This window comes from Danio rerio, chromosome 20 (assembly GCF_052040795.2).
Source record: "Danio rerio strain M-AB ecotype USA chromosome 20, GRCz13ab, whole genome shotgun sequence".
Taxonomy (NCBI): domain Eukaryota; kingdom Metazoa; phylum Chordata; class Actinopteri; order Cypriniformes; family Danionidae; genus Danio; species Danio rerio.
In genome coordinates this window covers 40,292,221-40,305,390 of record NC_141040.1, presented here as the reverse complement: position 1 = coordinate 40,305,390, position 13,170 = coordinate 40,292,221, and the positions used below count along the sequence as shown (strand labels likewise).

The following is a 13,170-nucleotide window of genomic DNA, read 5'->3' as shown; positions in this document are numbered from 1 at the left end:
TCCTCATTCATTTCACTTTTTTGTTTGTTGTGTATAGCTTGCTCAATGTGTCAAAACAAGCTAAATATAGCTGTGTATACGTGTACTTTTATTCAACAAAACATTTCTTCAAAAAATAATTGACATTTAAAAAAAAATATTGTGATGTGTCTAAAACTATGCACAGTAATCTATACAAAGTTCTCAGATCACTAGTTAACTATACATAAATGGGGAGGTAATCTCCTATATAAGCAACGCTATTGTAAAAAAAATTATAATTAAACCATATTTCCAAAAAAAAAAAAGAAAGCAGGTGAAAGACATACTGCATGTGATAATACAATGATGATCACACGCACACGGTTAACCTTAGGCCCACTAATAGTCTGTTCGAAGAATAGTTAAAGTGAAAGCAGCAACCGCTGCTGCTTACAAAATATCTATTATATATATATATATATATATATATATATATATATATATATATATATATATATAGATTTTTTTATTTTTTATTTTTTTTCAAATCATTCTCTCATTCTATATTCACCTGCTGTCTTTTGGTCATGCAAACACAGTTATTTTTGACAGTCCTGCTTTTTCGCGATTCTAAGATCACTTTTGCACGCACATTGGGCCATCCTTATTGTCAAACCTTGCTTTTAAGAAAACTACATTTTAAAAATCATTTTCAACCAGCCAAAGTGGCTAGTGGAAGGGAAATACCTGCATTTGGCAAGTTGGCGGGCGTTAATTTCAAGCACTGGTTACACAGTATTAAACTGACTAAAAACACTGAGCTGAATCTTGTATTTATTAAATATTTTATTTAAAGATGAAACAGTTAACTTACTGTAATGCATTAAAATAGCATGATGTCATGACATATCTTTTTTACAGTTAAATGCATTTGTTATAAAATATTTTTATGTAATCTGATTAAAATTTTACATTGCATTGACCTATTTAAGTTATTAGCAATCCCTGCTGGAAAAAAAAATGCTTAGGTCGACAAGCCTGGTTTTAAAGGGGTTTTGGCCATTCCATGCTGGTTTCTAGCCATTTACAGCCTGGTCTTAGCTGGTCGGGCTGGGAGATTACAAGCTAAAACCAACTTGACCAGCCTGGTTTTAAGCTAGACATTTTTTTTTTTTTTTCTGCTGGGTTTCTTGTATGGATAGTCTTGCTTTCATCTTTTTCTGCTTTTAAAATATGTGTTTTAAAATGTTATTTTTGGTTGTTTTCTCCAAGTTAAACCAAGTAAAAGAAACTAATAAATACTACCGTATTTCATGTAGTACTTAATAAAATAGGAAAATAAATAGTTTTTTGATGATATTTATAAATGTACTCATCCGAATTTAATCTTCCCAGTACTTTCCAAAAGCTGCAAACTTTAAAATGGCTGAAAAATAAATCATCATCTGTTCCTCATATATTATTTACTAGTTAACAATCAGCATTTCCAGAAGTCGAGTGTCTTTCTGACCATCTGTTTGAAAAAGGAAACAAGTTTCAGGTTTTATTTTGTATAAACCCTGCATTTTTTTTAGAAAGTGCAAGTTAGCATATTGTCGTCTTTCCAGTAAGAGTAAAACATGTCTCCTATACTGTTATTAGCAGATTTAAACAGGACCCCTGGGTCTTCTTTAAAACTGCATTAAACCAGTTAGCTATTTATAATGCATGGGATTACTTACTCCCCATGAAATGGATGTATTGACAGCAGCCGATAGCATGAGGGTTAATGGCAAAGAAGAGGCAGTTTTAATTAAGACAGGTCATTACTTTACTCTCTGAGGTGAACGTGAGCTCTGTGACCACTCATATGTGTTAGTGGTCAAAGCTGTGTTTCTGAAGGACAGTAAGGCATCAGCCAAGGAATAGTAATGAGATTCCATATGGTAATATATACAGTGTGTGTGTGTGTGTGTATGTGTGTGTATACTGTATATACAGTTGAAGTCAGAATTATTAGCCCCCCCAATCCACCCGTTTTTTTCCCCGATTTCTGTTTAACAGAGAGAACCTTTATTCAACACATTTCTAAACAAAATAGTTTATAAATAATTTAGTTTTAAATAATTCCCTTTATTATTATTTTTTTTACATTTTTATTTTGTAGCTGCCGAATAACTACTTAAAAAAGAAAGAAAGCCCATCATACAAGATAAATGATCTTAAGGTTAATAGCAGAGAGTGGGATATTATACAGGTCTCGGTTGATGTTTGACAGCCTTGGCCTTAGGCAATGATGTGAACTCAAGAGGCACATTATTCACAATCTGTCACCTGTTTTTCACTTTTGCACTTGCACTTCTGACATGAAGTAGCATCACACCATTTACTCCATGCTATTTATAACAGCCGGAGTTATTAGAAAAACACGATCTTTACATAATGCAGGGCTTATTGTGTTCTGACCTTGCTGGCAGTTCAGACAATAATCCATCTCGTATGAAATCTAAATGTGCATTTTTTTAAATGCTAATTTTTATGTGGGTTTCTATGGCTTTACATCATTAAAAAAATCTGGATATTATAAATAAACCTGATCAAATAAACCTACAATTCATTTTGACTTACTTGTACAAACATGCTAAAATATGCTCAACTTATTTTAAAGTCATAGTTCACGCCAAAATTAAAATGTACTCATTATTTACTCGACTTCAGGTGATTCCAAACCTTTATAAGTTTATTTTTTCTGTTGAACAGGCAAGAATATATTTTGAGGAAGGTGAAAACCTGTAACCATTGACTTACATACAGGGAAAAATACTTTGAAAACCATTTTTTTCAATGCAATCAACGGCTAACAATTTCTTTAATTTAATGCTGGTGTTTTAAAGGGGTCCTATTATACAAATATCACTTTTGTTAATGGTTTAAACACAGTTGTGTGGCAAAAGTGTGTTAATATTGCAAGCCTTTAATGGTAAAAAAAAATCATTGATTCTATTTTTATAATCAGACTTAATAAAAACAGTATGCAGAAACACTTTCATTGATATTCTCCCTTTGTGTTTGTCTTCAGAGGGAAGGCCCGCCCACTATTAATGATCTCTCCCTCATTAGCATAAACAGCTTTGAGTGAAAAGCAGCTTTCTGCCATTACTGTTTTCACTCCATTTAAAGATAATGTGAGTAACTAAGTGGCATTATAAATGTGCCGTTTTAGGATGCACGTCTCTTGACGATTTCAATTTTACACAGAGATGTGTTAGTCCTGTTTTGAATCTGCTGCTATGCTGATGCACGTGTGTTTGCTGCTCCACCCACTTTTGAAAAGAGGGTTGGGTCTCAGTCTTATTTGACTTTAAAGTGACAGCCACCAAATCTGCAAAACTTGGGTCATTGCCTCAAAGGCACAGTTTTAAAGAGTTATAAAAATTATTTGTGGTGTATTTAGAGCTAAAATTTCACATACACACTCTAGGGACATCAGAGACTTATTTTACATCTTGAAAAAAGAGTCAAAATATCAAATTAATTGAATTTAATTTAGTGGAAATCTAGTTTTCATCCATTTTGTGTCAGTTTTATTTTGCGTTTTCTGATCAGCTGGTTTTTAAAAGGTGTGTGCATATGTGTGTGTGTGTGTGTGTGTGTGTGTGTGTGTGTGTGTGTGTGTGTGTGTGTGTGTGTGTGTGTGTGTGTGTGTGTGTGTGTGTGTGTGCGCGTATGTGTTTGGCCTGCCAGTCTTTCACAATCCCACCACCTGGCAACGGCTGGCAGGAAATACACATTAAGCTTTGACTGTAGGCTTGTATCCACTGAGATTGCAAAAATATGGGATTCCTCTCACCCGCATGACACCCTGTCCCACTTTTTTCTTCCATGTCCTTCTCCAACTCCAACTCATTATCTCTGTCTGCTATAATACTAACCAACTTTGGACTTGTTTTGTTGCATTGCTGATACTGTAAATAGTTCTAGCTTGTGATTTTTGGGCTCATTTCCAAAATGGATTTGGGCTTGAATAGTGCTTGGCTCACAATGCTCAAGAAAAAAATTGCTCATCACAAATAGAAACTCGTGTATAGAGTCCAGCAAAACCTTATTCAGAAACTAGATATAGTTTAAACAATTATTTTACTAGTGGGTGCAGAACACTATAGTTTGCTTTTATAAAAGTGAAGATAGCAAAATTATGTAAACTGTGACATATTCAAAAACTCAGTGGATTAAAATCTACATGAAGTAAATAATCCATTTATTTGTCTACTGAAAACACGCTTTAAACCAGAGACACCCAAACCAGGGCTCGCAGACAACATGTTGGCCCATTCTAACCTTTAATTTGGCCCACCATCCCATTTGAGAAGAGAGGGAAAATGATAGGGAGGTGAATAGAGTGAATATCTTTGACAAAGATTTTGAATTTAATTTAACCCTGGTTTGTTTGCTTTGTAATTTTGTAGTTTTTTTTTTTTTGTAAATGAATACATTTTTTAAAATATGTAAATACTTGTCACACAACGGATAGAGGGCATTGCACCGGCGAGCAAATCAAGGCAAATGCAGGTGGCAGCTTAGTGTTATCACTCCATTGAGTTATTAACAGCATTAACAGCAGGAGATAAATTAGGAAATGACTCATGGAAACTTTGGTGTAATACTGTTTGGTGTATTTACCTTTGGCCCACAGCCATCAATCAGATTTGGTTTTTGGCCCTTCATTAGAAAAAGTTTGGGCACCCCTGCTTTAAACCTTTGGTCCATTGTGATTATGTAACAGGTGGACATGTCAATATGGCTTCACCTTCTTTAATACAAAAACCTCTCATTAATTTGTTCAGTCTGTCATTCAGGAGAAATAAAATAAACACCGGAGAGCTGATTCGTTGTAGACTTGATTTTGAAATTGTAATTGTAAATCTGACATGGGAATTTACTTACCCTTTGCAGGTTTCAAATCTTTATGAGCAAAATAAAATATTTTATAGAAACCTGTAACCTGTTTGTATTACTATGGAAGTTAATTGTTGCAGGTTTTCAGCTTTTTTCAAAGTATCTACTTTTGTGTTCAACAGAAGAATGAAACTCGTAAAGGTTTGGAACCCCTTGAGGTTGCATAAATAGTGAGCAAATTTTCTTTGTTTTTTGGTGAACTATCCCTTAAAAGGGGTGACACGGTGGCTCAGTGGTTAGCACTCTCAACTTACAACAAAAAAGGTCACTGGTTCGAGCCCTGGCTAGTTGGCTTTTCTCTGTCGAGTATGCAGGTTCTACCCGTGTTCGCCTGGGTTTCCTCCGGTTGCTCCGGTGTCCCGAACAGTCCAAAGACATGCACTATAGATGAATTGAATAAACTAAATTGGCTGTGGTGTATGTATGTGAATGAGTGTGTATGGATGTTTCCCAGTACCTGGGTTGCAGCTGGAAGGGCACCCCATATAAATCAAGGGACTAAGCCAAAGAAAAATGAATGAATGAATATCCCTTAAGGGCTAAATAATTTGTAAAACGCTTTATGAAGAAACGTGACATGACTTGACTAATGTGGCAAATTTAAATAAACCTAACCAAGAGAACACACTCTGGTCAAGTCAGGATACTTATGCTATAGTAGGCAGCACAACATACTGCCATTAGAGTCATCTGCACAATATGCAAGTGTCATGTTCCCTGTAGTAAATGCACACCATAATCTTACATGGAAAATATAGTGTAGGTGCACAAAGTTGCTTTTAACAGTTCTTTCTGGAGATATGTATGTTTTAAATGGCAACTATTTCTATTAAGTCTTTTGTGTCTCCAGAATGTGTCTGTAAAGTTTCAGCTCAAAACACCCATCAGATTATTCATTATACCTTGTAGAATGTTGGATTTTCTGCTCTGAACACAATGCAGCTGTTAATGTTGCCTGTGCCTTTAACGTTCTCGCTGCCCACCCCTCTCGCATGAACGTTAGAGTGTGTCTCCGTCTCCGCCTTGGCTGCGTCAGATAACAGACAGACATGAAGAAAGCACATTTCACGTAACGTTTGTAAGAAATACTACTGAACTTTACCAATGATTATTTGTTGTGGATCTAATTTAAGCCTTTCTGCAATGAGTCACACACAATGTCATTACAAAGTTCACTCACACACACATACACACAGTGGACACACACATACAGTGCGCGTTTAACTTTGTTTAACTTCGCTGTATGGATATCCGTTATGTTAATCAACAAAATAAATCTGATTTAATGTCCACAAACTAGGATTGAAACATCCTCTTTTATAAATGTGCTCATCCGCGGCTGTGGTGATAAAGACAGTTTAAGTGCTGTAATTCATTACAAACATGCACTGTTTTAAAAACGTTTTAAACTTGTAAAACTCATTCTTGATCACATTTGATGATTTGATGATGATTGATGATCACAGAGAGCTGAACAGATCTTTTAATCCTGGTTGCTTTGCGCATGTCCTGTCTTGTTGATATGATTATAGGCGTTACTACGGAGACATTTTAATACGCAACTGTCATTAATTTCGGTGGGTGGGTAAATCGCACTTCTACATCACATTGTGGTGGGCCTCAAATGGGAGGGATTTGGATCTTATTTTAATGTCAGGAAATTAAAAAAATAGACTTATTGTGTTACATCACCCCAATATGGCTGTGGCCAAGCTATAACTACACACAGTTCTGTACAAACAGCTTACAAAAGTTGATTTTTATCATAGGTGCCCTTTAACTTTAACCATTGAAGACACGTTGAATGTTTTGACATTGTTTTAAGTTCCGTTTCTGGACTATAAACGTCTCATGATGGTCTATAAAGGATGAGAGAGCAAACCAAGGACAAACCAAGATCTCAGAGAATTAAAACTCCATAGTTAGTAATTAATAACCAAGCTTCATTTTTGGGTGAACTAATTCTCTAATCAGCATAGTTGATTTTCAATTTACTCCTGTGTGTTTCTGCCCTCTGCATTCCACTATAACACATAAATACACCTCCATGTCCTGTAATGGAAGCAACAATCTGAGTTTGCTTATTCAGGCTTATTTTAGTGATGCATGTCTTCTATTTTTGGGGTTGGTTTGTCAGACCAGGCTGTGTGTTTTTTTGGGTGAGATCTGGCAACACAACTACCTTTGACACTAAATGTTTCCAATTTTCTGCACTTATGCCTACAAGAATCTGCATATAGCATTTCATTGTATCTTACAGTAATATCTTTTGCTGACACTAGTGAGTGGATCTACTGTATGCACTAATTCCTGAAGTGGTAAAGAAAAAGGTGATGGTTTCTAAATATAGGGTAGGCTGTCATGCTAAGAAAAAGAGAGCACTCATTTTGGTAATGGTCTGAGGAATAAACTAGGTCATACTGTTTTGTGACTGCCTCGGTTGTATCCTAATTATGTGGCAGAGACTGCTTTCTGCCATGTCACATTTACAGTGTGTAGAGAGGGAGGTTTTGTCTGCACCATTCATATAATCCCATGCATTCAGTGCTTCGGCTCTTTAGTTAGCACCTGCTGGTAGATGCTGTAACTGCAGTGTTTTGCAGGATTAAAGGGATAGTTCACCCAAAAATGAAACTTCTGCCATCCTCCACTTGTTTAAAACCTGTTTGAGATTTTTCTTCATTGAACACATACTAAAGAATGTTGAAAATAGCAGCCATTGACTTCCATAGCAGTTTTGTTCCTACTATAACTGGCTGTTTTTCCAACATCCCTCAGAATAGGATGTAAATGGCAAGGAAAATTTCCATTTTGGGTGAACTACCCTCCATTGACGGTCAACTACGCATTCTGCAGTTTATTGATTAATTGTGTGTTTGTGTGCCTGTGTGTGTGGTATTAGGTGCATGTTAAAATGCAGTTGTTTTATTTTTCTTCCAGTCAGATGTGACACAGTTCAGGTTTCACAGCAGGCAACCAAAATTATACAATAATTTAGTATTGATGTCCATGTCTAAAAGCTCTCACTGGTTGTAAACATAACACCATCCACACATAAGTAATGAAGAAGCTGTAACCGAACAGGATTACAGGTCATCTCTGCAGTCACACATGATCAGCAGTGCAGAAAATTATTTTTATGGGGGGCTTCTGTTAAAATATGGCACACACAAACAATGAGTATGCATTTATAATAGCTACAAGGTTTTGTGTCAGGTTATTAAAACTATGGCTGTTTAAAATCATGGTATTACACCAGGTTAGTTGTTGTTAAACTCATATCAGTTTGATGACAAATAGCATTAAACAATTATTTTAATTTAATATCATTGTTAATTTATTCTTCAGTTTAACTCTAGGTTAAATCAGTTTTAGAATCTGCTCCTCTGGGTTTTTACAAAAACAAAAACAAAAAAAAAAAACGTTTTCATCATGTTGTCATTGCTATTTACAGAGTATGAAATCATATAAATGAGTAATGGAGTGCCACAGGTTTAATTACAGGTTTTATTGGATGTTATATTCTAGATCATATTTAGCCTGAAGTAAGTTTGTTAAAAAAAAAATTCCAAAGCATTTCGTTATTAGCAAATCTTAATGAAAGAATAAAAATATGAGTCACACTATCTGCTTGTTAAATGTGACGTCACGCAAAGTGGTTTCCGCGTTAAGCGATATATAAAATGGTATGGGGAGACTCATCAAATGCTAAAAATAAACGTTTACAAAGCCCTGTAATACTTTCAGAAATTACAATCACAATTTATACATCCACACCTAATATCAGACGGCTAGAAGAACGTAATTCATTGTTTTTATAAATTGTTAAAATTTTGGTATTTGTGATGCAGCAAGTCCAGAGACTGTTGTGTACACCGTGATTTTATATAAAATTAATTTTATTGTGTGATAGGACCAAAAAATGTCCATAAACGAATATTTTCTCAATTTAAGTGATTAGCAGCTTGGACCTGGAAACAGTATTTCATACGTCACTGACCGTCGCGACTTAACAAGGAGTTACAATAAGATTTTATTGGTTAATGTTATTAAAGAAACAATGAACAATACATTTATTACAGTATTTATTCATGTGTTTATGTTAGTTAATGAAAATACAGTCGTTGATTGTTAGTTTTATATTAACTCACAGTGCATTAACTAATGTTAACAAGCATGAATTTGGATTTTAATAATACATTAGTAAATGTTGATCTATGACTAGTAAATGCTGTACAAGTATTGTTCTTTATTAGTAGATAATAATAAATACATTAACTAATAATAACTAATGAAAACTTATTTTAAAGTGTGACCAAAATATGGACATGACACTCTCAGAAAAAAAATCGTACAACGTTGTACCAAAGAAAGTACAATCACTTGTCACTGGGGCAGTCACTTTTTATGGAACAGATTTCTACCTTAAGACAAAAAAACTAATTTATACCATTGCAGTTTTTACCTTTAAGTACATGATTTGTACCATGGGAAACAGAAATGTACCTTTGGTTTTTAAAATCTGCAAATACAATATTGTATCTTCATCAAAGATCAAGGACAAGACACTTTGTACCTTAACAGTGTCAAATGTGTTCCTTCAAGAACTATTTAAAGGCATTTTGCTATATCCAAAATGTGTCTATTCATTTTTAGTAAATATAAAACCTCAAATACAATTTTAAACAATGTTTTTTTAAAGGTTTCTTTCTGTGTAAATGCACCTTTTCCAATTACAATTAAGAATAAAAAATATTTTAATATGAATCAAAATATCTACTTTTGTTAAACATTTCACAACACTTTTCAGAAACATGTTACTGAAATACAATATCAATAATAAAAAATGCTTATCAAATGTTTATTAAAAATGCCCTAAACGTTCAGTTGGCACAAACCTATTGTTCTGTTTTACCAGTTTTTTTCGTATTATAGAACTTAATAATTCGTTTTTATGAGTTTATTTACGTACGTTTAAATGATGGTTCAGGTTTAATATGGAACTTATTCATAGAATCACTTGCCTTTCCAATATTTATTGTATAGATAATGTAAAAAAGAAGTTGTCCAACAATTATGTACTTTTTTAAAGAGAACATTCATATTTATCTTCATTTTAACTGTAGCATAAAAGGTGTACAGTATCGTAAGACGTCTTTTCTGTACCATATAAGGTTCAACGTTTAAAAAGGTACAATAATATTCCTTAAGGAACATTATTTAAACCACTGTACTTTTTTTCTGAGAGTGTACAGCAGTAGTATTTCTGCTCACTAAGTATACTTCCAAAATGAAATAAAAACAAAGCTTGTAACACAGAAGAAAACTTCTTAGTATTTATAGTAGTCCATAATCCTTTTACTGAAGAATCCCTCCAAGCTGATATTATTCAATATTACGCAGAGCATAGAGGCTTTGGAATGTAGCAATAGAATGTAGCAACAAAAAAAAAGGGGGGGAAAAAACAATATATAAGCTTCATGTGCCACTGTTTTGTCTTTCTCTTTCAATCATTGGTGAATAATAACACAAACACAACACAAAATTAATGTTTTGCTTATTGTAAAATAGTTCTAGTTCTTGATGCTGCAAACAAACTTTATGGAGGACAACTGTAGATGCAGATGTGCGCAAGAAAATATCATACATTTTGTTTAAAGGAATAGATTTTTAGATCAGCCATTTTTTTGTTTACTGTCACTGTCTTGCTAACAGACTGATAGTACAATTACACAGACCAGAAAGTGTTATTGACCAACAAACTAGTTTATATTGCTTGATTGCAGTTACACTATTTTGATTAATCCGACTGTGTTATATGGTCTTATTTTCATATGTAAGGATTTCAATCAAAGATTGCGATGTTACTATTCTCCTAGTAGAAGTTGGGTTTGGTTCATGCCTTATAATAACGAAAACTTTGAAACTTTTTAAAAATCCCTATGGAAAGAATAACCTATGCTGCTGAAAATGTGGGCAAGTACTATTGCACTATAATTTAAAGCCTATAATAAAATCCTTGGAGTGGCTAAACTGTTAAAACGTCTGTTTAAAGTTTACCGCACAATTTTGTTTTTATTTTATTCATATTTTTTGTTACTGGGGAAATTAATGTTTAAATGTGTACAAAACACCATATACAAATATTTGATGGGCCTAGTCGTGAATTAGCATATTAATTTGTGTTTGTGCACCATAAAGCAAACTCCAAAGGTCTCTAGCTTCCTATATTGAGGCTATAAATGAAAGGATTTTAGTGTGTCTGCACCGAAACTGCAAGTGGCCTTGTGTGTGGACTGCTGCCCTTTTTAAAGACGGGAATGCCTCATTTATTAGTAATCGAGTGGCTATTTCAAGAGGTGAGTCCGCGATCAGCAAGGGCTTTGAGTCGCGCGTGTTCTTAAAAACGAGCCCCCACCGAAAGCGACCCACCCACCCACCGAGCAGCATTTCCCCGTCGTGCCTCCTTCAACGCACACAGCACAGCAGCACATGGTTACAATCAAGCAAGCCCATAAATCAGGCGCCTCCGATCGAATAGTCGGAATTAAGCACACATGCACATCAGACTGGGGCTGCCTGCTGTTGCAGCAGAAGAAGCGAGAGAAACGCTCTCACATCAGGGGGAGGGATGGAACCTAAAAGCCTCTATAGTGATCAATATCTGACTGTCTTGTTGCAAATCGCTGCAGTGCTTCACAGGTGTACACTCGAGTATTCTCATACGGATTGACTGAACTGGAGCCACATGTCACATGTGCTTCATAGGAAGAACCGGGGCATCATCTGCTGCAAGCTGGATCTGGAGGAGGATGCTGCGGCAAGTGATACACAGAGGGCTGAAAGCTTCCTTCTACTGGCTGGGTTTGTTCGTGAGCAGGCATCCGGTGTTCTTCCTCACCGTCCCCGCAGTCCTGACCATCATTTTCGGATCCACGGTGCTGAGCCGCTTTAAGCCCGAAACGGACCTGGAGATCCTGGTCGCCCCGACGCACAGCCTCGCGAAGATCGAGCGGAGTCTCGCCAACAGCCTCTTCCCCATCGACCAGTCCAAGCACAAGCTGTACTCGGACCTGCACACCCCCGGCAGATATGGCAGACTCATTCTGCTGGCCAGATCCGGGGGAAATATCTTGGAGCTGGCCGAGCAGGTGCTCCAGGTGCACAAGAAGGTCCTGGATATGCGTGTCAATTATAAAGGCTTCAATTACACTTTCGCGCATCTCTGTGTCCTGAGGCACCGGGACAAGAGATGCCTGTTGGATGATATCATCACCATATTTGAAGACATTCGCTTAGCTGTTTTGTCTAACAGCACTTTTTCCAAGGTCCCCGTGAGCTATCCGAACACGACGTTAAAGGTAAGAGACATATATATTGTCTGGAGCGACGACGGCTGTGTTTCGAAACCTCGCGAGCCGCCTAACGAGACAGCGTTTTTTTAGGCTGCCTTTGTGTGTGCGTGTGATGGAACGACATTGCAACAATGAAAAAAGAAGCTCGTCGTATTGCGACTGTGCTTCACAAAACCTTACGAAACGCTCAGAATTAGCAGCAGACAGAGTGCTGCTGTAATGTAGTGTGTGCAGCCTCGGTATCAGCTGCATAGTTCTCCAGCACTGCACTCTGGTGATGCAATGTACACTAGAAGACGCTCGCAGAATGTAGACTTTTATTCTCATATATATTTTTTAGTAATGATGTGCTAGATGCTGCATCTTGTAAATTATATCCAACCAGTAACATGCTATCAACAGATTGCAAGCAGTATTAATTAATGCAAATGTTTAGGATTGAGTATCATGTAATTCAGCAAGGTATTACAAACATTGAGTTCATAGGAATCACATTTACATGAACTCTTAGAATATTTCACAACTTATATTCACTTTAAAAGAGTTTAATCACCTTTACTTGTATGATTTTTATTCATGAAGTGCCAAGTCCTAAACTGTTGCAGCATCAGTGGAACAGATGAGGAACAAAAACAGTTAAAATGACTTTAAAAACTACTCACAGACACAGCAAACAATTAACTATAATTTTAAGCAGAGGAACAGACACATCTTGCCAACACAAGAAAACAAGTTATTAATGAATTAAATATTACAAAGCAACAACAGCTGTTGGAAAACAGTGAAACCACATAAATCTTTCAGACCCTAGTGCATGCTGGGAAGTCTATTTCTACAGAAAATATCTGTTTACATAAGAAATGCTTGTGCATAAAGGCTTGGGTTCATCATTGACCTAAATACATTTTTCCCAAACGTT

General features: G+C 35.8%; 2 protein-coding genes and 1 long non-coding RNA gene across 4 annotated transcripts in view; 2 read left to right on the top strand and 1 right to left on the bottom strand.

Moving 5' to 3' along the window:
- The window catches only part of adgrf3b (adhesion G protein-coupled receptor F3b), a 671,400-nt gene that overhangs the window by 35,906 nt on the left and 622,324 nt on the right, over window positions 1-13,170 (top strand). The gene's annotated exons all lie outside the window — the stretch shown is intronic.
- Window positions 1-13,170, bottom strand: part of LOC147839397 (uncharacterized) — a 765,501-nt gene that overhangs the window by 690,815 nt on the left and 61,516 nt on the right. The gene's annotated exons all lie outside the window — the stretch shown is intronic.
- Window positions 1-13,170, top strand: part of ptchd4 (patched domain containing 4) — a 161,018-nt gene that overhangs the window by 98,855 nt on the left and 48,993 nt on the right. The window contains 1 exon segment of one of the 2 annotated variants that reach the window (NM_001030185.2): window positions 11,709-12,257. The exons of the other annotated variant lie outside the window; for it this stretch is intronic. Coding sequence (NP_001025356.1) covers window positions 11,709-12,257 — 549 coding nt within the window. 2 annotated transcript variants of the gene reach the window in all.